A 27907-nucleotide genomic window follows, 5' to 3' on the forward strand; every position below is an offset into this window, starting at 1 on the left:
TCAGTTTCTAGAATATCAGTTTCTAGATATTTGGGTTTATGGGTTATCATCATTTTGCTTTATTACCACGTCCCTGATCTGTAACTTCACCCACCCCACTTCCCCTCTATGGACTCCACAGGTGGCTTTTAATGAATTCTGCGTACTTTCTATTACTGTGTAGTTACAGAGTGACCTGAGAAGTGAAACTCATAAATCGAGTTGACCTAATACCAGGGCTTTGTGCACAGAATCCACCAATCTGCTCAGAGATGGCCTGATCTGAACCACATCCCCCGCCGTGCTCCCTGGCTTCTGCTTAGGGCAGTAGATTTGGGATCAAAGGCACCTTCAGGACTGGACCATCTTCCCGGTGGAGCATTGTGATTTACAGGGCCTCTGGGTCCTCCCCGGGGTGGGCCTCATTATTGGTGGACCTGCTGGTCTCAGGACTTAATGAAGCTCAGGTTGTTGATGTCTCATCGCAGAAAGAATTCAGTGAGAGACAAAGTGATAGGTAAGACGTGGACTTATTTAGAGAGAAACACACTCCACAGACAGAGCGTGGGCCATCTCAGAAGGCGAGAAAGGCCAGGGCAGTGAAACGATTCTGTATGATATTATAATGGTGGATACATGTCATCACACATTTGTCCAAGTCCAAACCCATAGGATGTACAACACCAAGAGTGACCCCTACACAGCACTGTAAATCAACTACACTCCAATAAAATTAAAATGAAAAAGAGTGAACCCTAATATAAACCATGGACTTTGGGTGATTAGGATGTGTCAATGTAGGTTCATCAGTCCTGACAACTGTACCTCTCTGGTGCTGATGCTGATAAATGGGGGAGGCTGTGTATGAGTGGGGACAGGGGGTACCTGGGAAATCTCTGTATCATCCTCTCAATTTTGCCATGAACATAAAACTGCTCTAAAAAACGTCTCTACTCTATATATGTATATATATGGTTACTTCTGAGAGAGAAGATTTAGCATAATTTCGATTTTTCCTTTTGCCACTGTCACGTCTCATTTTTCTCCAGTAATCACGTCTCACTTGTGTACTTTTTTCCAGGAACACTGCTTCTCAAGTGGTGAAGCAAAGTGAAGTCTGGAGAAGGGAACACTTGGCCACATACCTAAGAAGCCTCCCTCAATAGATGTCCCATCGTGATCAGATTCAACGCAATATTTCAGTCATGTAACTATGTGAGAAAAGAGTTTCAATCACCTTTGTCGGAGCTGGAGAACTGGATCCCCACCTCGTGGAGGAGATGCTCCGTTTCCTCCAGCCAGGACAGTGACAGGCGCAAGATGTCCAGTGCCACCTTCTGGAGCCCTGAGACAGGTGGGCTCACCTGCAGGTGCTGTAGGAGGTCGACCTCCTTCTTCAGCTCATTGCTAGAGCAAGACATTGTCATGCACGCCTGGAAAGAGATGAGGTCGTGAGGAGCCCGGGCACCATCGCCAGAAATACCACCTGACGGTTGTGACCCACACAGAGCAGTGTTCTTGACAGGCCCGTGAAGCAGGCAGAGCCGTATGTTGGCCGCCCTGTGACGGCCCAGTTTTACTTCCCTTTTTCGGGGGGCGGAAGGAAGGAGGCAGCTTTTATTTCACGTGCACTCTAACTGGGACTCTGGATGGACAAATAGACCCTTTGTTTAGGTATAGGCAATTCCAAAGCCAAATTGCCAAGGACGATTTGGCTGAAAGGAGAAGCAAATTTGGTTACAGAATTCCTGCTGAGATCAACACACAAGCTGGTCATAAAGTGCGGTTTCCTGATTTGAAAGAGTGCTGACAAGCCAACATTTGCCCAGACTCCCCAAATAGTAGCTGCATATTTCCAGAGAAAGCAGAAGCAGCTGCCTGATGTGATAAGCTGGATCCCTGCGTGGGGGCCATGAAGTGGGGGCTCTGCCAGACCCTCTGGTCCAATAAGGGTAAGAGCAGCCTTCCACTGCTGGGACAGAAAAGAAAACTGCAAATAAAGAGCAGAAGGTTTCTTTGGTTTCTCTGGAAATAACACGGGGCTGTTTTTTGTCCCCCGGGGTCTGGGGCCTCCCAAAGGCAGTACTTGGAGTGTGTCGGGCAGCTTCTCCTTGGCCACACCAAGTTCACCTGGGAGGCATTTCTGGAGGTCCTTTGTTTTCTGATCTCAAACAGATTTCTCCAACAAGAGAAAAGGTGGACTAAAAGCAGAGCTGGACAATTTCCTGAACAAGGAGCACAGAAATGAGACACAGGGGACATTTGAGGAATGGAGAAGGGGGCACCTGGCAACTGTCTAAGGATGTCTTCAGCTTCTTGATGTTCTGGGTGATTTCCTCCTCTTTGCAGCTGCTGAGCTGGGTCTCCTTCTGCAGGGTCCACTTTTGCTGCCAAACGTTGCTATTGTCCTCTGTGACCCTGCTGCTCTTTTCTGGTAACTGGTGAGAAAAAGAAAAAAAAAAGATTTAAAATGCAGGGTGGGGCTTCCCTGGTGGCGCGGTGGTTGGGAGTCTGCCTGCCGATGCAGGGGATGCGGGTTCAAGCCCTGGTCGGGGAAGATCCCACATGCCGCGGAGCAACTGGGCCTGTGAGCCACAACTACTGAGCCTGCGCGTCTGGAGCCTGTGCTCCGCAACAAGAGAGGCCGCGATAGTGAGAGGCCCGCGCACCGCGATGAAGGGTGGCCCCTGCTCGCCGCAACTGGAGAAAGCCCTCGCACAGAAACGAAGACCCAACCCAGCAAAAATTAATTAATTAATTAATTAAAATGCAGGGTGGCTCTGGGGGGAGGGGACCTGGAGGGCTTCAGCTTAAGCTCGGAGGAGGGAGGTCCTGGCGTGTTTTGGGGTTGGCTCTGGAGCGTGGATATTGGCTCTGTCACCGGGGCATGTTTCCCAGGATCAGAGATGGTGTTTTAAGAGCCAAAGGCCTGTCATGTGGCCACGAGTGTGTTCTAGATTCTTCTGCATTCTGGGAGGGATTCATCACGCTGAGCCTGATGCTGTGGGCTCCTAAAAAGGAGGTCGTCCGAGAGAAGCCCGTGGTGTGATCTTGTGACCCGCGCGCTGACACCCAGGATTGGAGAGGATAAACGGAAGGATAATAAGGCATCGTTACAGCCAGAGGCCCACCCTCACTGCCATCTGCCACTTCAGGAGGAACGAGCGAGCGAGGACGCACCGTCCATGCTGAGGCCGCCCCTTTCCTCGCGGGGCTAACGGAGGTTCACCGTGCGGGTCTGCCGACCAGACACAGTCCTGGGTGGTTTAATTTGATTTTCACAGAAACACTGCAAGGGAGTTTAACTGGCTTTTACTTGAAAAGCCAGGAAATCCCAGAAAATCAAAACAAATCTTTATGGTGTAGCAACAGTGTGAAAATTATGTGCCACCAACAAAAAACAGGAACATATGCTCCCAGTGTCTGGAGCCCCGGGTCCCTGAAGGAGAAAGTGGGGAAGAGAGACGAGCCTGCTGACTGGAGACGGGTTTGTCCTGGAACGGTTTCACGCGTCCGCAGGTGGCCTTGAGGACCTGACCTCTGAAAAGCTCCAGCTGCAGCACAAAGAAAGGGAAGGGGATGAGGTGAGGGGCGCAGCTGCAGCGGCAAGGCTGGGGGAGGCGCCTCCGTCGCTGGGTCTGGGAGAAATCGGTGAGAAGGCTCTGCACGCCTTCAGTGGTCCTTATGGGTAATTAACACCTTCACCTCTCACCGGAAGGGGCAGTGCCCACACAAGAGAGGGGGACAGCAGGTTTTAATGACTTGTCAGGTGTGCCCGCCTAACCTAGCCGACGCACACGGTCAGCACACACACGTCTCGGGCTCTCGGAAGAGCCACTTGCTGCCAATTATCCAGTGGGAAGTCCAGGGCCGGGAGCGCTCTTCCATAATTGCTACGTTGGCACCAGGCTGTGAGATAAACACTGAGGCTGCCAGCCCGGGTAACTCGTGTCATCAGCAAGGGCGCCTGGGGAGAGAAGGAGGAGCTGCCTGCTGCCGTTTTGTGCCTTAGACCTTGTGTCCTGAAGACGACGTCTCCTGTACTCCTCTCCAGGTCCCCGGAGCCTGGTGCAGCGCCTGGCACACAGCAGGCACTCAATAAAAGTTCATCGAATGCTTAGAACAGAAACACCTGTCAAGTCAGATGTTCAAAGTCCTCTCCTTCAGTTCAGCCAGTTTTTACTGAGTGCCTCCCTGATGCTGGTGTCTTCATATTACAGATGATGAAACAACGCAGTTAAATTAAGTCAGGGCTTCTAGAATGACGAGTTCAAGATGCCCCAGGCTCATGAGACTTGAACGGCAAAGAAGCCCAAGTTTCTCTGGAAATTTCCCAACGTGATGGCCCTTGGCCTGGGTTTTTGGCTCACTGGCAAAATGTGGTCATGAAAGGCTCTAAAACAGAGCCCTGAAGGACCACAAGGGCCACAGAATCAATGAGAACGTGAACAGGTCCTAAGACACAGGAGTCTGCTGCACACCAGGGAGCTCTGGGAAGCCAAGTAGAGGAATTGTGACTCTCCTAAGGACACCTCTGCAGTCATCCTGCCAGAAGCCAGCTGGGTGATTGGAGGGACTCTGGGTCGTCTGCTGGTTTCATGGCCAAGGGAGGGTCCTAGCTCACCCGAGGAAGAGGTTATGCAGAGGGCCCTGTGGGCAATGGCCCGTGTTATCACCAGAGGCGCCCTACAGGACTGCTTGGTGGGGGGTGGGGGTGGGGAGGGACAGGTCCTGCTGGATGGTGGGCTGAGTCCTGTGGTCACTGGCCTGGGGAAGGGCAGGACCTCAGGCCGGGAGCGGGCTGTGGAGACAAGGGGGTGAAGCAGCAAGGCCCAGGCAGCGCAGAGAAGCCTTGTTCGTCCTTTCTCTCTCGAGTCTAGACCTGGAGGAATCTCAGTGTCTCTGAGGGTCTTCCTGCATGACCCCTGGCCAGAGCCATGACCAGGCGCTCGGCAAGTGGCGCAGATCATGCCCTCAAGGCGGGTGTTCGCCGTGGGTGCAGAGTGCCAGCAAGGTGAGGGGTAGCCCAGGTGCACGGAGGGAAGCCCAGGCTGGCGGGCTCTCTGCCTTGCTAAGGGGTCGGCACCCTGCAGGAGAAAGGACACCGGGGGTGATGGTGTGGAAGTTGGTTGAAGAGGCTTTCAAACCTGCCTGAGGGTCAGCATCATCATTTAACTTGTGGGTGCCTCTGAAGTTCAGCGCGTGGGACAAATTCCGGTCACACTGATGGTTCAGGCTTGGATGCTACCAAACTCAAGGGCTTTGGGAGCTGGGCTGGGTGGGACGGAGGGCTCCTTTAAGGATCGTGGTTCTTAACCTTTTTTGGTGGTTTACAAATCCTTCTGAGCATCCAATGAGTGACGAGGTGGACTCACTCTCCCAGAAAAAGAAAAGCACAAACACATACACGCAAAACGTTCTTGGTCCCCCTGGAGCCGTGGCTGCCAGGAGAGGATGCCTTGTGGAGGGGCCCAAGATGGGCTGCCCTCGGTGGGCTGTGTTCTGGAGGGCCAGTGCCCCGTCTTGGGTTCTCGTTTGCTCTCCCTTAGCCTTTGGTGAAGGCTCGTTTGCATGTTCTGGCCCTCATGTCTGTGCCACGTGTCAGAGGAAGGGCCACTGGGCCATCTTGGGTCAGAGCCCTGGGAAATGGCCCTCTCCCCACCCTGCCCACCTCCACCTGGCATAAGCTGTGGTATTCTGGGTTTTACTTTATTAAGAAAAGTGGCAGGACTTCCCTGGCGCTCCAGTGGTTAAGACTCCATGCAGCCACTGCAGGGGGCACGGGTTCCATCCCTGGTCGGGGAACTAAAATCCTGCAAGCCACGCGGTTCGGCCAAACAAAACAAAGAAACAAACAAACAGAAATGTGGCAATTCCCTGGGGACACTGACTGTAGCATCTCTTTGGGGGCCCAGAGGAAGAAAGATCGCTCTAAATGTCAGGACAAAAAATGTGAAGGAGAAAGTGCTAGAAACACCACCGAGGTCAAGAGCTCAAACCCTTCCCAAGAGGGAACCGCACAGCTGGTTCACTGGGGTGGGCCTTGAGCTGGGACTGGCTGCTTGGTCAGGGTCTCAGGCAACAGCAAACACTGGAGTAGGCAGCTCCCCAGAAGGAAAAGCCTCTTTAGTGAAATCCACGGGGACGCGGAAGCCGCACAAAGCCCTGCCCCTGAGATAAGCGGGTGAACTAAGGCAGGCCGTCTTCCTCCTCATTCATCCCTGCCGGCCGCTTGGGTGCGGGATTCCGTGGACAGCATGGGCCCGTGAAGGGGCTCTGCAGCACACCTACCTGACCTACTGCCCTTTCCAAATTGGCTTTAATGAGGTTTTCTCTGTTCCTCATTTCTTTCAGCTGAAGCAATTTCCTTCTGGAATCCTCCCGAAGCTTCTCTTCCACCTGAAAGGATGATGAAAGCGTGGGCTTGCTGCTAATGTGATCATCATGCCCTCTGGGGAAACTCTTCTGGGTGGGCTAATGGCAGTGGGGGAGTCCCTGAGGGGTAGGGACAGCTGCAGCCCAGCAGCAGGGGTCACAGGCATGCACAGGGTGGAGGCAAACTCACAGGGAGTTGCCCCCTACGGGAAAGGGCCGAGCTCTGCACCCGGGGCTCAACTATGTTCTACCGCACACTCCCATCCCAGCTCGGTCCCTAACCAGCCGTACGACACTCGGAAAGTTACTTCACTGCTCCGTGACTCAGTGTCCTCATCTGTCAAATGGGAATGATGATACTAGTATCACTGCATAGAGTCATTGTGGGGATTCAATGTTTGGAATAGTGCTTAAGGGCTCTGTGAGAGTGTTAAGTACCGTTGTAACCTATGAAAGGTGGACGGGAATGTCCGCCGTACAGTCTCGTTCTAATAACTCGTGATGGGTACTTGGAAATGTTATGATTGGGTTTATTATCATAACTGTTTGTCGTCACCACTTTGAGCACACTCACTGGTGGTAACCTCTATGGAGGCTTGCCAAAGCAATGTCTATTAAGAACTGCAGCCTGCAAAGGAAGGCGTTTAAAGTGGAGAAGCTTGCCTACTTTTCCCCCCTTGCTTGGGAAACAGTCAACGCACGGTAAGCTTGGGAGTGCTCCACGCTACCCTTGGCTGGCCAGTGTAGGCCTCGCAGCTGCTCAATTCTTGGATGCACCTGCTGAGCCCTGGGCCCTGGCACTAACAGGAAATGAGGCAAACACTCGTAAATAAATGGAAAGTTTTTGTGCTGAAACAAATTCACAGGCTGTGTTTTTACGGATCTGAAGAGGGGGATCACAGGGATGTAATAAAAGACCCAGAAAAGCCCTTAAGAGCTTTCTTCTGAGTAGTGTGGCCCAGTGGAAGAGCCACTACCCAGCTCCGTTACCTTGGAAAAGTCATCTAAGCTCTCTGGGCCTTAGTTTTCTCCCAGGTCTAAACATGCTCTGACTTCTATTTCAGCAGCCTGTTTCATATGCTGCAAAAGCCAAGTCCAGCCTTGGACTCTGCCCTTTTTGTGTTCTGCATGAACAGCCCCCGTTCCTGTCCCCAAGCCTCAGAGTCACCTTCAGCGGCCGCCCTGCTCCCTCTCTCACACTCGGGGGTCTCACGCCTGTCCTCCAACCCCTCTCAAATGCAAGCTGGACTGTGACAACTGGCCTCCTCGCCTCAAGTTTAGTTTCTTCCAGTGCAATCTTAACGGTACTGTGAGAGTTACCCTGCTATAAGGCAGCTCTGTCCACCAGAACTTTCTGCAACGGTACAGGTACTCTGAGCGAGGCTGTGTTGTCTAATACGGCAGCCACCAGCCACATCTGGGGATCGAGCACTCGAAATGGGGCTGGTGTGGCGGAGGAACTGAATTAAAATTTTATTTAATTTTCATTAATTTCAGTGTAAACAGTAGCATGTGGCTGTTTGCTATGCCAGGGTAACTGAAGTCAGACAAACCTGGAGTCAGACAAAACCGACTGTGCCATTGGGCTAGTTACTTTACTAGTAACTAGTAGCCTTGACTTTCTCATCTGTAAAATGGAGAGGATGATTTCTAGATCACAGCGCTGTTGTAAAGATTAAGAGGTGAAAAGTTCAGGGTAACGCCTAGTACATGAGAAATTGTAACTCTCATTTTCACCCTAATTACTGTCCACGAATGTCATTGCATCAGTCACTTGTTCAGGAGGCTTAGTAGCTCCCCACTGCCTGTGTGGTACAGAGCCCAAGCGCCTGAACTAAGGCAAAACACCAAGCCAGAGATTCAAGAAGCCCCTACGAACTCTGTACGAGGTAAATAAAACTGAATCCACACCTAGATAAACCATAATAAAACTGCTGGAAATCAAGGAAAAAGACAATCTTAAAAGCAACCGGAGAAAAAGACAGATTATGCAAAGGTACAACAGTTAGGCTTACAGATGACTTCTAAATAGAAATAATAGGAGCCACAAGACAATAGTGACATATCTAATGCTGTATCTAATGTGCTGAAAGAAAAGAGTTGCCATTGTAGAATTCAATACGCAGTCAAATGTGTTTTAAGAATGAAGGTTAAATATACATCTCCAGACAGACACACAGGCACATTTGAGAATTTGTCATCAGCAGAGCCACAATGAGGGAAAACATTAAAGGCTATTCTTCAGACACAAGAAAAATGAACCCAGGTGGGTGATGAGAGATGCAGAAAAGACAAGCAACAGTAAGGGTAATGTGTGGATATGATACTGACTATAGAAAAACACTAATAATGTCCTGTGGGGTTTTAACTATCAAGAGGAGTTTAGAAAATGACAGTAATGGCTTATAAATCTGGAGGGGGTAAGTGAAGTTAAGGTGTTTGAAACTCATTGCACTGTCAAGGAGAAGGGCATCATTATCAACTACTATTGCCTCTTGGTAAGTTAAGAATGCAGGGCTTCCCTGGTGGCGCAGCGGTTGAGAGTCTGCCTGCCGATGCAGGGGACATGGGTTCGTGTCCTGGTCCAGGAGGATCCCACATGCCGCAGAGCGGCTGGGCCTGTGAGCCATGGCCACTGAGCCTGTGCGTCCAGAGCCTGTGCTCCACAACGGAAGAGGCCATAACAGTGAGAGGCCCGCGTACCGAAAAAAAAAAAAAAGAATGCACTTTATAGTCTTCAGGATGACTACTAAGAGAATAGTAGAAGAGTGAAAAACTTAATTAATGTGTGATTTTGGTGAGTCAAGGATGAATGCTATTGTCTTACTATGACTAAAAGAATAGTAAAAAAGTGAAATATTTCCAAGCTAATAGAGGGGGAAAGTGGAATAAGAGAAAACCATCCACTCAGAAGGAGGCAAGAAAGGAGAGAAAAAGGAACATACCACAGATGGTACATCTGGTATTGAGCAAGAAGGTAGATTTAAATCCCAGTACACGAGTAATTACATAATATAAATGGACTAAAAGTCAAAGATGGTCAAACTGGATTTTGTAAAAATGATACGCTATTTGAAGGCATATGTCTAAAACTTAAGACAAAAATTGACAGAGAACGTATGAAAAAGATAAGGTATGAAAACTCTAACCAACAGAAAGCCAGTGGTGAAGCTAAATGACAAAGGAGACGTTAAGGGAGAAACACTACTAGAGATGAAAAGGGACATTTCATGATGATCTAAAGTTTTGCTCTACAGGAAGTATTAGGATCCTAAATTTATATGCACCTAGTAACACAGCCTCAAAATATATAAAGCAAACATCATTCATATTAAAATAAGAAACACACAAATTACAAACATGTTGAGATTTTTAAAAACATTCTCAATGATGGAACAAAAAGACAAAAAAAATCAATATGAGAATTTAAGTTGGAACAACATCATTGGCAAACTTGATTTAATGGATCAATTCTTTCTTAGATAATTTCACAATTAAGATTTGAAGGCAGTCTAGGGTAGTGGTTACACACAGGAGCTTTGGAGTCAGGCAGACCTGGATTCAAGTTCTGCCACAACTACTTTATGCAAGTGAACTTGGATAACTTCCTTCACCTCTGTGAGCCTCAGTTTTCCCGACTGTAAAGTGGGGATAATACCAGTATAGACCGCATGGGGTCATTGTGAGGATGAACAGAGATGATGCAGGTGGAGTGCTGGCCCCAGAGTGGTTCCCAGGCCGACCTGTCCCTGCCATACCTTGCTCTTTTCCCGCAGCGTCATAGAGATCAGGCTCTGCTCGGTACTGCTCCTTTTCAGCTCCACCCTGAGCTTCCTCATTTCTTTTTCCATGTCATGGATTTGCTGAAAGAGTTCCAACAACAGGGAAGTCAACTTCACAACTCATTTCATCCGGTTCATTAAGGCAGAAACCTAGTCTGGGATTCGCTTCATTCCTTCCCTTGGGGGACAATTCCACATCTTTGAGGCAAAGTAGACTTTCTTTCAACGGATGCAATGAAAGGGCTGGGTGAGGGAAAATTTGAGTTTCTTTTGAAGATCAGCATGGATCCTGGATTAAACAGTACAAGATACCTATCCACTCATTAGAATCTCTTTCCTTGGGGTATATTTTTGAGTTCAATCTAAATAAGGGCTGTTTGGAAGACACAATGGGCACAGTTTGGAAGAAAAGAACAATGACATTTTTCTTTTTTCTCATTTGAGGCAGAGAAGTGTGCTCCTGACAGAGAGAAGAACACACGTCTCCTCCCCCTGTCCCAGGCACCGGGCTTCCCAACGGATGGAAAATGTATGCCTGGTGATGTGCACGAGGGTTCGGGCCGGTACAGGGGGTGAACATTTACATTGAGTGGTCATCTTTTCATTGTATTCATTTTTATGTTCACCTTCCATACAAGGCCAGTGATACATTTGCTTTTTATTTTGTTTTTATGAATTGTTGTAAAATTGAATGTATTTAAGTAAAAATACTTCAAGAAGAGTTGTGTTAATAACAGTGCTCAGGGCTGTGATAAAACTTGTGACAGTGGATCATGAAAGTCTGGGCATCACAAGTCCAGGGGTAGGGACCACGGTGAATTTCTAGCAGCATATGGTGGCCACCTCCCATCCCTTTCCCCAGGGGAAAACTGATGAGGGGCCTTGAGCCAACTGCCCAGAAAATCTGGGGAGAGTGTGTTTTCCATGGTCTTTTCACCCATCTCTTTGAGGCTAGCAAATCAAAGCATTAACACACAAACACCCAGAAAGCCCCAGAGCTTGTGCTAGCTAACGGGCCAAGGAACCCCTCCAAAACCCTCAAGGCCCCAATCTAGGCTTTCAGTGGACACCTAGGGGTCAGGAGGTTCAACGCACGGTTTTGCAGAGTTTTAACTCTTTCTCTTGGGCTTCCCACTTCTCCTTCTGGGCATCTTCCTTCTGTAACTCTTCTTTCAGCACTGAGCACTGTGGAGAAAAAGGACAAGGCCACGGGGGCTTGGCTGGGGGTCCCAAGTAATTGTGTTCACGCCCAGGAGTGTTTCCTGCTGTATAACGCAATCACACCTCTGAATTCTGAGAGGCGAGACCATTTGTGTGATGGGAGCACGGGATCCTGCAGTCGTTCCCAGTTCACCCCTCTCATGAGTTCTGAGGAATAGAGCGTCTAAATTCCTCTTCAAAAGCCAGCAAACTTCACTGCAGGGGAAATCCAGCTTTGTAGAGTCTGGGGACTTAGGGTGCAGGAATTGGGATGTTTTCACGCTGTGAACGGTGAGGGTGGAGGGGGCCGAGGCAGTGAGCTGGGGTCCATCTTAGGGCTCTTGTGCAGGTTGCATCTCAAAGACACAACTGCCCCGACTGGTGTGGAGGGGTAAACGGAGCTGTCTTGCCTGAGGGCGGCTTGGCAACAGGCATTAAGGGCGTAGGCATGGATGTGCCTTCTTTTGACCCAGCAATTCCCACTTTAGGAATGTACCTTAAGGACAATGACTGGAGAAATAAGTAAATATGTAGTTTCAAGGATGCTCTTCACAGAATTGTCAGTAACAGTGGAAGAAAAAAAAAAAAGAGGAAACAACCCAAGTGTTGTTTAGAACAGCAGACCACTTTATAACACTGGGTACATCCAGGAGAAAGTATGTAGCTTTTAAGACGAATGATAAGAGCGTTGATTTATTAGAATGGAAAAATAATAAGTATTTAAAAATTTAAAAAATGTGCATAGTATAAATTCACTATAAAATGATTGATTGATTGATTTCTAGGCAATATATAGAAACAAGACTGGAAGAACATACATGAAAATATTAACACTGATTTCTCAAGGTAGCATTTCCTCTCCTCTCTTTTTATTTTTTGTTCTCAATGTCATCTACTTATTTTTCTAAAATTAACACACATGATATATGTCATTAAAAAAAAGGCATCTCAAATGTTCACAAGAGCAGTATCCTTGGTGGTGACGAGCCCTTGTGCTATTGGCCAGCACAGTCTAGAGGAGAAGGGACCTCATTCCAAGGTCAACGAGGAAGGGGAAATGGGGACATAAATCATCCAAATGCACTTCAGGAGGTAGAAAAGCCAAGCAGGTGCTGTCTTTGCAGATTCCTTCTACTTAGCACCAGCTCTGCATCCCCTTCCCATCACCAACACACACACATACACACACACACACACACACACACACACACCCCACATTAAACAGCTATAGCACATGCCTGGGAAGACAGTCTGCTTGGGAGAAACGAATGCAGAGGGCTTGGCCAGGCAGCCAACCCAGGGCAGAGGCAGAAGAGCACAACTAAAACCAGCCTCCCACTTCTTGGAAAACGATTTTGTCATCCCCATTTCACAGATGGGGAAATGGAGGCCAAATAAGTTACAATAAAAGAAAGCTCTGGGATGGGACCCTGGTCTGTCTGATCCCAAAGCTCGTGCAGTGCCTTTCACCAGCTCCAAACTGGGTATGGTACTACGTACCAGGTATTACTTACTGTGCCTTTTCCTTGGAACCTCAAGATCTGTTCTCACCCCACCCCCATGCAGACCTAGCTATCGGGTAGCCTCTGGGAATCTCTGAGTTGCCACCTGAGATGAAAGCTTTGAGGTTTTACCTTGACTCACAGAAACAGGCACATCATGCAAATACTGAGAAATCTTATCCTATAGAGTCAGGATTCTAAAGTTAGCATTGAAGGCAAGATTTGCAAATAGTCAAAGTTACATGTAAAAAGCTCTTTGCTTGCCTACCACGTTCATCTTCCATAGAGACATTCCACACACTAAAGTCTAAGGAAGGAATGAGCGTCTGCGTGTTTGCATCTGGATCTTCAGACGTTCTGCTGTGAAGACAGTTATGAGAACCAGCGGTGCTGGGACCACGATGCAGCCGTGTGGTCATCCGTGCTCACAGGGAGATCGTATTCTGCTTAATGTTAAACTTTGCAATGGCAGTATATGCTCATAGGTGGGTTTGTTGCTGGGATTAAACAAACTCATTTATAATAGGGGTTAGAAAATGTTTGCTGGATTTTAAAATCTATTATGCTTATTCTGAGCCACATACATGCTGTCCTTTGAAAGGCTTCAGAGAACTTGGCCACCTGCCCAGCAGCTACCCTCCCTGTGTCCTTGGGCACTGGCCTCATCTCACCACCGTGTGTCATGTGACTCCACTGTGTCTGCTTTTTGCAGCTACAATTTGCTGATGACCCGACACTCACTCTGGAGCTGAGGGCTTCGAGCTGGTGATCCTTTTCTTTGTTCTCACTTTTCAGTTGATTCACCTCCTGTTGTAATTGTTGAACTTGACCATCCTTTACTAACGCGTCTCTTTGCAAAGATGACACCATCTCTGTAAAAGAACCAAACCAAACCAAAACAAAAGACTCATGGAGGTCAAAGAGGCAGGAAGGATTATTGGCAACACCATGGCTGTCAGCCAATGTTCGGAAAAGACCTTCCAAGCCCAGGCCACCACCGCTGCCTGCCTACAATTGGGGAGGCTTTTTCCAAGGGTCCCAGAGCAGGAATGGGAATGAGAGCGAAGTCCATGGAACAGGGTTTGAGGCTTCAGTGAGAATGAGGGGCAGTCAGCACCAGCGAGAGGAGAAGCCTTTGGGGGCCTCTTGTGGGCACAGGCCAGGCAAAGCTGGGAGGAGAGGCCACACCATGGGCCTGGGGAACAAAGGCCCAGCACAGGGAAGGTCCAGGAATTCTTCTCCAGAGGCCAGGAGACGGGCGTGTGGCAGAGGGCACTGCTGGACACTATTGATGGGGTGGGTGGTTGGTTTCTCAGTCCTCTGAGTTTGGACCCCTCTCTACCACTTATTAGCTTCGTGGTCTTGGACAAGCTATTTCACCTCCCACTGTCTGTCCCACACAGAGTTATTGTAAGGGTCAAATGAGACGGTATGCCCCAAGAACACAAAGTGGCTAAATTATGTTTGTTACATGGCGCCTATGATTTTTCTCAGGAGCCAGCTTCCAAAATGGCCCCAATGATCCCTACCACCTAGAATTCATGCCCGGTGTAGCCCCTCCCACCGTGAATAGGGCTGCCATGGGTCACCAATATGATACTGTGGAAATGACGGACTGTTTCCTCTCAGGCTGGGTCATAAAAGACACTGTGACCTCCTCTTTGCTCTCTCTCCAATCACTCACTCTGGGGGAAGCCAACTGCTGTGTCGTGACGACACTCAAGCAGCCCTAGAGAGAAACATGTGTGCTGAGGGACTAAGGCCTCCAGCCAATAGCCACATGAGCAGCCATTCTGAAGGGGGATCCTCCGGCTCCCCCCGAGGCTTTAGATGACATGACTGATGCCCCAGCCGACATCTTGCCTGCAACTCATGAGAACTAAGTCACCCCCTGCTCAAATTCCTGAACTACAGAAACTGGAGGAGATAATAAATATTGGTTGGGGTTTTATCCATTACATTTTGGGGTAACTTGTTATGCAGCAATAGATAACTCCTCCATTACTGTAGTATCATTTTTTTAACATCTTTATTGGAGTATAATTGCTTTACAATGGTGTTTTAGTTTCTGCTTTATAACCAAGTGAATCAGTTATGCATATACATATCTCCCCATATCTCTTCCCTCTTGCATTGTAGTATCATTTTGAATAAAAGTGGGAAGAAGGGTGCATAAATGCAGTGGTATTGGGTTATCTCCTACGGTTCTTTTCTTGAAAGAACATCAGGCCCAGTTTTAGTGGTAGGTATCAATCAAGAATGTCTATGAAATAAAGCACAAAATGCTCCAGAATTTCAGTTTAAAAATGAGCTTTGCCTCCAGGACAGAGTTCAGTTACTTGGAAATCCCTCTGGGGCTTGCCACACTTTGAGTGGGTCCAGCCCATCTCAAGCATTATCCCAACCCAGGCCTGTCCGACTCCCTGACTGGAGAAGGTGGGATCTGAGACAGGCTTGATGCTTGGATGAGGTTTCACTGGCCGACATACGGGAGGAAGGTGAGGACCAGCGAGTTCATCCTTCCATTCCTGGTGCCCAGAACAGCACCTAGCCTGGGGGAGGTGCTCAGAAAATATCTGAGGACATCCCAAGTGAGGGAGGAGCATAAGCAGAGACCTGGGGGCAGCAGGGGGTGGGTGTGGGTGTGATTAAGTTGAAGAGTGAGGCAGAAGAAAAGCACAGATTCATACAGAGATGGGGATTCACGTGCGACTCAATGCTATGCCTGGCTTCTACAGCTGTGGGCATGTTTCCTGCTACGCGCTGGCTGCTTTCAGAGTGATGTGCCCCTGCGAGGCTCACTGCCTCCTCCCTGTCACCTGCTTCTCTTTCTCCCCTCGTCTGTGAGTGGCCCCAACCTCTTCAGGTCTCTAGACATGTCAGTTTCTGCTTAAAAACCTCCACTGGATTCCCAACACCCTTGGAATAAAAACCCAGACCCCCCCGACCCTGCCCAGCCCCACAATCCCCTGTTCACTCCACGCAGGCTCGCTTGCCCTTGGCTTGTCCTTGCCCACCTGAAACAGGTCCTCTCTAAAAGAAGGACATAGCGGTGGAGGATACAACATGAACTGGTTAGAATCGGCTAGGTCCAAGGGGGCGTAAGATTCGACTTCCAGGGGAACTGGAGCCCCATTACAGGCTCATTGTAACACATGAGCGAAATGACACACCCATCAGCACCAGGACTGTTCTGAGGCTGACCATAAAGGTCAAAAAGTGGGTGGTGGGGCTTCCCTGGTGGCGCGGTGGTTGAGAGTCCGCCTGCCGATGCAGGGGACACGGGTTCGTGCCCCGGTCCGGGAAGATCCCACATGCCGCGTAGCGGCTGGGCCCGTGAGCCATGGCTGCTGAGCCTGCATGTCCGGAGCCTGTGCTCCGCAATGGGAGAGGCCACAACTGTGAGAGGCCCGCGTACAGGAAAAAAAAAAAAAAAGTGGGTGTTGGCCCAATTCCTGGAAATCCCCGCCCCTTCCCCAAAATATTAGAGTTATCCCAATCCTCCAACTCATTAGCCTATAAAATTACCCAGCCCATAAAAACTAACTGCCCCATATTTGGGGGTCTCTAGCCTTCTGAAATGGCCCACACTCTGTCTGTGGAGTGTGTTTCTCTCTAAAGAAATCCACTTCTTACTTTGTCTCTCACTGAATTCTTTCTGCATGAGACATAAAGAACCTGAGCTTTAGTAAGTCCCGAGACCAGATGCGTGATCTCGATTAAAAGATAGTGGGTTCTGAGTGGGTTCGAGTCCCAGCCCACGGGTTCAAGTCCCACCTGAGTTCCATGGTTGCACACCCACTAAGCTGGTCCCCCTTGGCCTCCCCCCTTGAAGCGCTGGCCACCACGACACACAGTTTATTTTCTCCACAGCACCACTGCTCTCTGAAGTGGGCTTGTTTATTCATCCCTTTACTTTTATTGTCTGTCAACCCCTCCCAAATCTGTGAGTACAGGAATCTGACTGTCTTTTTTGGCTCTCCCTCCCCGGAGCCTGGAACGGGGCCTGACACCTAGTAGGAGCTCAAGAAACATGTGGAAGCAATGAAGGAATCCAGGGAATCAAAGCTCAGCCACAGCTGTGCGTTGGCTGCCCCTCTCCCAACCCAAGCCCTTTATCAGGGAACCACCTCTGATCAAATTAGAAAATGGTTTCCCTTGGGCCCAGGTGCACTCGGCTGAAATGGGTGAGACCATGGGTGCCTTAAAGGAGTGACCCCAGTTTGTCCACGCTCTAGTTTGCACTCAGGCTGCTTTGTGGAACCACCCAAGCCACAAGGCGACCTGTGTTCTCCCTGGTGGGGCCAGTGCTCAGGAGACCTTGTAGCCAAGAGATACCATTCTCTCAAATATTTACCAGGCCCTGCCCTCGGAACTGGGTGGCAAGAAACCTCCACTGAGGGAGAACTCTAATGCACCGACACGGGTGATCCCTGAGGCTGCACCCAGGTCACGGGCACAGGTGCGCTGGTTGACTGGTGATGTCTGCAGGGGGAGGGCAGAAGCTCTGGGGCCTGAATGCAGAAGGGCCTCACCTGACGTGATGGCGGCCTCCCTCCTTAAGTTCTCGGCCTCGTGCTTCAGGGAGGTGATTTCTAAGTTTCTCTCAGACAGGGTCTGGCACAGCACCTGGTTGTAGCCTTGCTGTAGGGCACTGATCTGTGGAAGGAGGCAACACACAGTCAGAGGGGGCCAGCCAGGCCTGCAGGACACGCCGGTACTTCTCCAACGTTGGGCAAAGAGTCGGGTTGATCTTGGATCGGGGTGTTGGGGAAACCAAGGTTTTCCGTTGTCACTAGTGGAAGGGGCAGGAGGGGGCCTGTTCCTTCAGTGACCACCATGTCATCGGTCCTCGAGACACGGACCTTATCTTTGTGGCCACCCAGGGGCTCGGGTGCTGCTGTCTTCCTATGACCTGTGGGTTTTCAGCCATAAATAGACCAGCTGTTGGTTCCAGATCATCCAGCACTGACTGGATGCACAGCAAAGTTCAAGAGCCGGGAGCAGGTTATGAAATGAATTCCCTCTAATGAGAATAGAGGGTAGTTTATACCTCACAGAACACTCCAGAGTTTACAGAGCCCGTTCACACATTCTACACTGATACTCGTCACAGCGTTGCTGAAGGCTGACGTTCCCATTAATGTGCCCATTTTGCAAGGGAGCCAGGTTGAGACTCAGAGAGGCGAGGCCCCCTGCTCGGGATCACGCGGCTGGTCAGACGTGGAGTCTGATTCAAACCCAGTCTTTAGTTGCCTGGTTCCTCCTTCCCAGGTGGCTCTAGGAATGAGCGTGAGAAGTTGGAGGCTGTAAAGCAAGGCATGGACTCGGGAGCCGGACTGTGGCCTTCAAGTCCTGTCTCTGCCAGTTAACGGGCTTTGGGAACACAAGCAGGACACCATGTACTGTTTCCTTTTGTTCAGTCTGTACGTGGGGTGATGGTAGTCCCAACCTGATAGGATCGTTAGAAGTATTTTAATAAGTTAGCATGTGTACAAGTGCTCAGATCAAGCCTGGCACACGGCACAGGGGGATGAGCTGTGACGGTCCTCTCCTCTACCTACCACGGGGTGTTTTTTTTGTTTTCTTTTTTTTTGTTTTTTTTTTTTTTTTTGCGGCACGCGAGCCTCTCACTGTTGTGGCCTCTCCCTTTGTGGAGCACAGGCTCCGGACGCGCAGGCTCAGCGGCCATGGCTCACGGGCCCAGCCGCTCCATGGCATGTGGGATCTTCCCGGACCGGGGCACGAACCCATGTCCCCTGCATCGGCAGGCGGACTCTCAACCACTGCGCCACCAGGTAAGCCCTCACGGGGTGTTTTAGCTTCAGCTTCCCTCGTGCGTCTCTGGGGAAGGTAGTTGGTAATCTTTATGTGTGCATTTGTAAGCCTTGCCAGGCTCACTTAAACGCCAGTGTGGTTGTTATTAAGAGGAAATACAAGGGCTTCCTTGGTGGTGCAGTGGTTGAGAGTCTGCCTGCCGATGCAGGGGACACGTGTTCATGTCCCGGTCTGGGAAGATCCCACATGCCGCGGAGCGGCTGGGCCCGTAGCCATGGCCCCTGAGCCTGCGCGTCCGGAGCCTGTGCTCCGCACTGGGAGAGACCACAACAGTGAGAGGCATGCGTACCACAAAAAGAAAAAAAAAAAAAAAAAAAAGAGGAAATACAGGAATCGTGGGTGGGAGCACCACAGGCCGGCTCTATCTATGGCTGCTGTGAGCACCCTCTAAATCCATGGATCAGAGCCCCCTCAAGGGCCGGTCCCTCTCCAGGGGTCTAGGTCTACACGTGGGGTGCGGAAGGCTCTCCATCAAATGCAATGTTGGTAAGGGCCCGAAAGTAGCTGCCAGGCCTCGGCCTCCACAGAGCAGGTACCCGAGAGGCCGGGAAAGAGAGCTGGGCCCAGAACCCCCTCCCTCTCGGTCTGATGTGGCCAGACTGCTTGTTCTGAGTGGCCCGGACTTTCCCACCTCAAGGTGCACTGTGGGCCTTTGCCCTGTGATTTTTCAGATGTCAGGCCTCAGTACTAACACAGGGACCTGTTTACTGGGGCATAAATGCCACGCAATCCGTAGACAGGACAAGAGCTAGCTTGTTTTGCTTTTCTTTTTTTTTTTTTGCTGTACGCGGGCCTCTCACTGTTGTGGCCTCTCCCGTTGTGGGGCACAGGCTCAGCGGCCATGGCCCACGGGCCCAGCCGCTCTGCGGCATGTGGGATCTTCCCGAACCGGGGCACGAACCTGCATCCCCTGCATCGGCAAGCGGACTCTCAACCACTGCACCACAAGGGAAGCCCCACTAGCTTATTCTGATAGATCAAAATGGAAGTGACAAGGAGAAGGGTGCAATTTCTTTTCTTTTTTTAAAAATAAATTTATTTATTTTTGGTTGCGTTGGGTCTTTGTTGCGGTGCACAGGCTTATTGCAGCGGCTTCTCTTGTTGCAGAGCATGGGCTCTAAGCACACGGGCTTCAGTAGTTGTGGCACGAGGGACTCAGTAGTTGTGGCGCACGGGCTTAGATGCTCCGCGGCATGTGGGATCTTCCCGGACCAGGGCTCGAGCCCGTGTCCCCTGCACTGGCAGGCGGATCCCTAACCACTGTGCCACCAGGGAAGTCCTGGGTGCAATTTCTTTGTTCTCCTAAGGTAAGGTTGCCAGATTTAGGGGAGGAAAAAAGGATGTTCACTTAAAATAGGATTTCAGATAATGAATAATATTTTAGTGCAAATGTGTCCCATGCAATATTTGGGACACACACTAAAACGAAATTCTAAAATTCAAATTTAACTGGGTGTCCTTACTTTATCTAGCAACCCCACCCGAAGAGAGTTCCTAAACTTCAGTCATTCATATACCACTTTCACTATTTTCCCCATGTCTCTTGGCTAGCCCCACTATAATTTCTTAGCATTTTTCGTAGAAGCAGCTCCCTTTTTAAACTTAAAAACGTGCATTAAATTAAAAATAACTGTTATAAGAGTAAATAGAGATTCAGTATCTTAAATAAAAATAATCCCTCCAAAAGAAGAAATACAGGAATTTCCCTGTTTACCATCAGACCAGGTTGCGGGCATCACACTAAAAAAAAAAAAAAAAAAACATTGGGGGGAGGTGCTGGGCATGCCCAGGTAATGGAGTTCGGGCGTGCTGATATGGCCACCAGATGGCGCTCACAGCCTTTGGTCTTGGTTTGTGTCCTTGGAAATCTTGTCATTATTACTCTGGTAGAATTAACAGATACGTCAAGGTCTCACAAGTTTTCTGACTCGTTTCATACACCATCATGGTTCAGAGTCTAGGACATTTGGGGCAGTTACACTTACTTTTTCCCTGGGGCACCTGAGACATTATTGGGGGGGGTCTATGCTAGAAGTTGCGGGGACACAGGCCACTCTGACCCCCACTCTCCCCAAGGCTATACTTTTGCATGTTTGTGCTTTGGAAACTTTGAGTGAAAAAATTCTTTCACATCTTACTTTTCTCTGTTGGGGGGAACTACAACTTTTCCATAAAAGGTCCTTGGAACACTGAAAGTGTTTGTAAGCTCTTCTCAGCTTAATGCTTTTATTTGCATGATACCAGAGATAGAACACACAGAGACAAACTTCCAGAAGGGAAAACATACGTTCCCCTCTAAGACTCCAGTGGTTTTGACAGATTGAAAATATTTCAATCTGAGTGTCAGAGTTTTAGGATTTCGGATTGCTGGAAAACTCCAAAGAGTCTTCAAACCTCTTTGATACTTTTACTATCAAAGTAAATATCCATATTGTTTGTAATGGCATAAATTCCAAGATGTTTAATGTCTGTTAAGCTGTGTAATAAAATGGGCACTGAATCATAAGAAAGTTAAGAGTGCTAGGAGGAGTGATTGTTTCAGGATGATAATTTGGCTTCTAATTAGCACAGGCGTATAAGAGCACATGGAGGTAAGAATTTTCTAGTGATATTGTAGCGGATCGAAGATCTCTGAGAGCAAATCATTATGCACACACCTTCGGGGACCAGGGAAAACACATAAAGTAATCAGAACCATAAATCAACCTGCCATGTGGCTTACACTTCTGGTGGAATGCTCTGCAGGCAGTAGAATACTTAAGAAACTAAAATGTCAGTGGATGAAACTCGATTTGAGTTCAAACCAATGGAGCCTCTGGTTCATATATGCCTTGCTATAAAATATTCTTCTTCAGTTATAAGTGAAGCTCCAGGGGTAGGGGCGGCAACAGCATGATGCATCAGTGTAATTATTTCTAGATAATTTCTTTGTAAAAAAACATTTTTTCCCCCAGATATCGGCAGCCACTTTAAATAAAACTCAAATTGGGACCGGCTGATATTCAAAGATATGTGGAAATTATATAATATTCTATGTCAAATATATTTCAATTATTTAAAAAAAGGTATGTGGGGAATTCCCTGGCAGTCCAGTGGTTAGGACTCTGTGCTTCCACCGCTGGAGGCCTGGGTTTGATCCCTGGTCAGGGAACTAAGATCCTGCAAGGTGCGTGGTACGGCCAAAAAAAAAAAAAAAAAGGTATGTGGGAATAATTCAGCCTCGTCCATGTACCTGAAAAAGACATGTCATTTTCTCAGGAAAGCTCTGAAATGGGAGAATAACTGAAAGGAATATTTCAGCAAAATTGGGTTCAGTTCAAGAAAAAGATGCTCATTAATGTGTCAGCTACATGTCAAGGTAGCTGTTTGCACTAATAATTCCTACAGGACCTGTTACTTTCATTGTTTTTTGAAAACCAGGTTTGAAGGAGAGTCATGAGTTCATTTAAATATTAGAGCATGTATTTGTTGACTTGTTTTTTCTGTCTCCCTCACTAGAGCATAACAGGGGGAAGGATCATGTCTGTCTTGTTCTCTGCTGAATTCTCAGAGCCTGGAAGAGGGCATGGCACAGGATAGGCCCCCCAAAATATTTCTTTGGATTAATGGACGGATGGATGGATGGATGAATAAAGAACAAACAAACAGCCACAGTCCTAACAGAGTTCTAGAAGGTTACTGCGCCCAACCTTTGCCTTCATGGAGCTTACAGTTTCCTGCTAGAATCTCCTAGGTTCACCATACACAATCTGTGTCCTTTCTAGAGCACCATTTCTAGGACTGAAACTGTGTACCTAGAATCGGTTACAGAAGGGAAAGACAGTAAACAGAGCACAAGAGAACAAAGGCCCCCAAGCACTGACTACGGTTTTTTTTTTTCTCTCTCTCTTTTTTTTAAATGTTTATTTATTTATTTATACTTTTCTTATTAGTCACCCATTTTATACACATCAGTGTATACATGTAAATCCCAATCTCTCAATTCATCATACCACCATCCCCACCCCCTGCCGTTTTCCCCCCTTGGTGTCCATACGTTTGTTCTCTACATGTGTGTCTCCATTTCTGCTCTGCAAACTGGTTCATCTTTACCATTTTTCTAGGTTCCAAATATATGTGTTAATATATGATATTTGTTCTTCTCTTTCTGACTTACTTCACTCTGTATGGCAGTCTCTAGATGCATCCACGTCTCTACAAATAACCCAATTTTGTTCCTTTTTATGGCTGAGTAATATTCCATTGTACATATGTACCATTTCCTCTTTAACCATTCGTCTGTTGATGGGCATTTAGGTTGCTTCCATGATCTGGCTATTGTAAATAGTACTGCAATGAACATTGGGGTGCATGTGGCTTTTTGAATTATGGTTTTCTCTGGGTATATGCCCAGTAGTGGGATTGCTGGGTCCTATGGTAATTCTATTTTTAGTTTTTTAAGGAACCTCCATACTGTTCTCCATAGTGGCTGTATCAATTTACATTCCCACCAACAGTGCAAGACGGTCCCCTTTTCTCCACACCGTCTCCAGCATTTGTTGTTTGTAGATTTTCTGATGATGCCCATTCTAACTGGTGTGAGGTGATACCTCATTGCAGTTTTGATTTGCATTTCTCTAATAATTAATGATGTTGAGCAGCTTTTCATGTGCTTCTTGGCCAGCGGTATATCTTCTTTGGAGAAATGTCTATTTAGGTTTTCTGCCCATTTTTGGATTGGGTTGTTTGTTTTTTTAATATTGAGCTGCATGAGCTGTTTATATATTTTGGAAATTAATCATTTGTCAGTTGCTTCCTTTGCAAATATTTTCTCCCATTCTGAGGGTTGTCTTTTCATCTTGTTTATGGTTTCCTTTGCTGTGCAAAAGCTTTGAAGTTTCATTAGGTCCCATTTGTTTATTTTGGTATTTATTTCCATTACTCTAGGAAGTGGATCAAAAAATATCTTGCTGTGATTTATGTCGAAGAGTGTTCTTCCTATGTTTTCCTCTAAGAATTTTATAGTGTCTGGTCTTACATTTAGGTCTCTAATCCATTTTGAGTTTATTTTTGTGTATGGCATTAGGGAGTGTTCTAATTTCATTCTTTTACATGTAGCTGTCCAGTTTTCCCATCACCACTTATTGAAGAGACTGTCTTTTCTCCACTGTATATCCTTGCCTCCTTTGTCATAGATTAGTTGACCATAGGTGCGTGGGTTTATCTCTGGGCTTTCTATCCAGTTCCATTGACCTATATTTCTGTTTTTGTGCCAGTACCATATTGTCTTGATTACTGTGGCTTTGTAGTATAGGCTGAATTTAGGGAGTCTGATTCCTCCATCTCCGTTTTTTCCCCTCAAGACTGATTTGGCTATTCGGGGTCTTTTGTGTCTCCACACAAATTTTAAGCTTTTTTGTTCCAGTTCTGTAAAAAATGCCATTGGTAATTTGATAGGGATTGCATTGAATCTGTAGATTGCTTTGGGTAGTATAGCCATTTTCACAATATTGATTCTTCCAATCCAAGAACGTGGTATATCTCTCCATCTGTTGCTATCATCTTTAATTTCTTTCATCAGTGTCTTACAGTTTTCTGCATACAGGTCTTTGTCTCCCTAGGTAGGTTTATTCCTAGCTATTGTATTTTTTGGTTGCAGTGGTACATGGGAGTGTTTCCTTAATTTCTCTTTCAGATTTTTCATCATTAGTGTATAGGAATGCAAGAGATTTCTGTGCATTCATTTTGTGTCCTGCAACTTGACCAAGTTCACTGATTAGCTCTAGTAGTTTTCTGGTGCCATCTTTAGGATTCTCTCTGTAGAGTATCCTGTCATCTGCAAACAGTGACAGTTTTACTTCTTCTTTTTCAATTTGGATTCCTTTTATTGCTTTTTCTTCACTGATTGCTGTGGCTAGGACTTCCAAAACTATGTTGAAGAATAGTAGTGAGAGTGGACATCCTTGTCTTGTTCCTGATCTTAGAGGAAATGCTTTCAGTTTTTCACCATTGAGAATGATGTTTGCTGTGGCTTTGTCATATATGGCCTTTAGAATGTTGAAGTAGGCCCTCTATGCCCACTTTCTGGAGAGTTTTTATCATAAATCAGTGTTGAATTTTGTCAAAAGTGTTTTCTGCATCCATTGAGATGATCATATGGTTTTTCTTTTTCAATTTGTTAATATCGTGTATCACATTGATTGATTTGCATATATTGAAGAATCCTTGCCTCTCTGGGGTAAATCCCACTTGATCATGGTGTATGATCCTTTTCATGTGTTGTTGAATTCTGTTTGCTAGTATTTTGTTGAAGATTTTTGCATCTATATTCATCAGTGATATTGGTCTGTAATTTTCTTTTTTTGTAGTATCTTTGTCTGGTTTTGGTATCAGGGTGATGGTGGCCTCAGAGAATGAGTTTGGGAGTGTTCCTTCCTCTGCAATTTTTTGGAAGAGTTTGAGAAGGATGGGTGTTAGCTCGTCTCTAAATGTTTGATAGAATTCACCTGTGAAGCCTTCTGGTCCTGGACTTCTGTTTGTTGGAAGATTTTTAATCACAGTTTCAATTCCATTACTTGTGATTGGTCTGTTCATATTTTCTATTTCTTCCTGGTTCAGTCTTGAAAGGTTATAACTTTCTAAGAATTTGTTCATGTCTTCTAGGTTGTCCATTTTATTGGCATAGAGTTGCTTGTAGTTGTCTCTTAGGATGCTTTGTATTTCTGCGGTGTCTGTTGTAACTTCTTTTTCCTTTCTAATTTTATTGATTTGAGTCCTCTCCCTCTTTTTCTTGTTGAGTCTGGATAATGGTTTATCAATTTTGTTTAACTTCTCAAAGAACCAGCTTTTAGTTTTATTGATCTTTGCTATTGTTTTCTTTGTTTCTATTTCATTTATTTCTGCTCTGATCTTTATGATTTCTTTCCTTCTGCTCACTTTGGGTTTTGTTTGTTCTTCTTTCTCTAGTTCCTTTAGGTGTAACGTTAGATTGTTTATTTGAGATTTTTCTTGTTTCTTGAGGTGGGCTTCTATAGCTATAAACTTCCCTCTAAAACTATGGGATGCTTTTGCTGCATCCCATAGGTTTTGGATCGTCGTGTTTTCATTGTCATTTGTCTCAAGGTATTTTTTGATTTCCTCTTTGATTTCTTCAGTGATCTCTTGGTTATTTAGTAACGTACTGTTTAGCCTCCGTGTGTTTGTGTTTTTTACAGGTTTTTCCCTGTAATTCATTTCTAATCTCATAGCGTTGTGGTCAGAAAAGATGCTTGATATGATTTTAATTTTCTTAAATTTCCTGAGGCTTGATTTTTGACCCAAGACGTGATCTATCCTGGAAAATGTTCCATGCGCACTTGAGAAGAAAGTGCAATCCGCTGTTTTTGGACGGAATGTCCTACAAATATCAATTAAATCTATCTGATCTATTGTGTCATTTAAAGCTTGTGTTTCCTTATTAATTTTCTCTTTGGATGATCTGTCCATTGGTGTAAGTGAGGTGTTCAAGTCCCCCACTATTATTGTGTTACTGTTGATTTCCTCTTTTAGAGCTGTTAGCAGTTGCCTTATGTATTGAGGTGCTCCTATGCTGGGTGCATATATATTTATAATTGTTATATCTTCTTCTTGGATTGATCCCTTGATCATTACGTAGTGTCCTTCCTTGTCTCTTGTAACATTCTTTATTTTAAAGTCTAATTTATCTGATATGAGTATTGCTACTCCAGCTTTCCTTTGATTTCCATTTGCATGGAATATCTTTTTCCATCCCCTCACTTTCAGTCTGTATGTGTCCCTAGGTCTGAAGTGGGTCGCCTGGAGACAGCATATAGATGGTTCTTGTTTTTGTATCCTTTCAGCAACCCTGTGTCTTTTGGTTGGAGCATTTAATCCATTCGCGTTTAAGGTAATTATCGATATGTATGTTCCTATGACCATTTTCTTAATTGTTTTGGGTTTGTTTTTGTAGGTCCTTTTCTTCTCTTGTGTTTCCCACTTACAGAAGTTCCTTTAACATTTGTTGTAGAGCTGGTTTGGTGGTGCTCAATTCTCTTATCTTTTGCTTGTCTGTCAAGCTTTTGATTTCTCCATCGAATCTGAATGAGATCCTTGCTGGGTAGAGTAATCTTGGTTGTAGGTTCTTCCCTTTCATCACTTTAAGTATATCATGCCACTCCCTTCTGGCTTGTAGACTTTCTGCTGAGAAATCAGCTGGTAACCTTCTGGGAGTTCCCTTGTATGTTATTTGTCATTTTTCCCTTGCTGCTGTCAATAATTTTTCTTTAATTTTTGCCAAGTTGATTACTATGTGTCTCGGTGTGTTTCTCCTTGGGTTTCTCCTGTATGGGACTCTCTGTGCTTCCTGGACTTGGGTGGCTATTTCCTTTCCGATGTTAGGGAAGTTTTTGACTATAATCTCTTCAATATCTTCTCGGGTCCTGTCTCTCTCTCTTCTCCTTCTGGGACCCGTATAATGTGAACGTTGTTGTGTTTAATGTTGTCCCCGAGGTCTCTTAAGCTGTCTTCATTTCTTTTCATTCTTTTATCTTTATTCTGTTCCGCAGCAGTGAATTCCACCATTCTGTATTCCAGGTCACTTATCCGTTCTTTTGCCCCAGTTATTCTATTGATTCCTTCTAGTGTATTTTTTTTCAGTTATTGTATTGTTCATCTCTGTTTGTTTGTTCTTGAATTCTTCTAGATCTTTGTTAAACGTTTCTTGCATCTTCTGGATCTTTGCCTCCATTCTTTTTCTGAGGTCCAGGATCATCTTCACTATCATTATTCTGAATTCTTTTTCTGGAAGATTGCCTCTCTCCATTTCATTTAGTTGTTTTTCTGGGGTTTTATCTTGTTCCTTCATCTGTTACATAGCCCTCTGCCTTTTCATCTTCGCTGTCTTTCTGTGGATATGGTTTTTGTTCCACAGGCTGCAGGATTGTAGTTCTTCTTGCTGCTGCTGTCTGCCCTCTGGTGGATGAGGCTATCTAAGAGGCTTGTGGAAGTTTCCTGATGGGAGGGACTGGTGCTGGGTAGAGCTGGCTCTTGCAATGGTGGGCAGAGCTCAGTAAAACTTTAATCTGCTTGTCTGCTGATGGGTGGGTTGGTTTCCCTCCCTGTTAGTTGTTTGGCCTGAGGTGACCCAACACTGGAGCCTACCTGGGCTCTTTGGTGGGGTTAATGGCATACTCTGGGAGGGCTCATGCCAAGGAATACTTCCCAGAACTTCTGCAGCCAGTGTCCTTGTCCCTT

The 27907-nt window shown here is 46.7% G+C and overlaps 1 protein-coding gene across 1 annotated transcript in view; it reads right to left on the bottom strand.

The window, feature by feature from the left end:
• Positions 1-27907, bottom strand: part of LOC309808919 (forkhead-associated domain-containing protein 1-like) — a gene marked incomplete at its 5' end in the record, with an annotated part of 100500 nt that overhangs the window by 22978 nt on the left and 49615 nt on the right. The window contains 8 exons of the mRNA XM_082629486.1: positions 1212-1412; positions 2265-2417; positions 3450-3533; positions 6271-6378; positions 10113-10217; positions 11232-11321; positions 13580-13710; positions 17374-17497. Coding sequence (XP_082485612.1) covers positions 1212-1412; positions 2265-2417; positions 3450-3533; positions 6271-6378; positions 10113-10217; positions 11232-11321; positions 13580-13710; positions 17374-17497 — 996 coding nt within the window. The remainder of the gene's footprint in view (positions 1-1211; positions 1413-2264; positions 2418-3449; positions 3534-6270; positions 6379-10112; positions 10218-11231; positions 11322-13579; positions 13711-17373; positions 17498-27907) is intronic.

Source organism: Mesoplodon mirus, assembly GCF_964341445.2.
Source record: "Mesoplodon mirus genome assembly, chromosome: 7".
In the NCBI taxonomy this organism is placed as follows: domain Eukaryota; kingdom Metazoa; phylum Chordata; class Mammalia; order Artiodactyla; family Ziphiidae; genus Mesoplodon; species Mesoplodon mirus.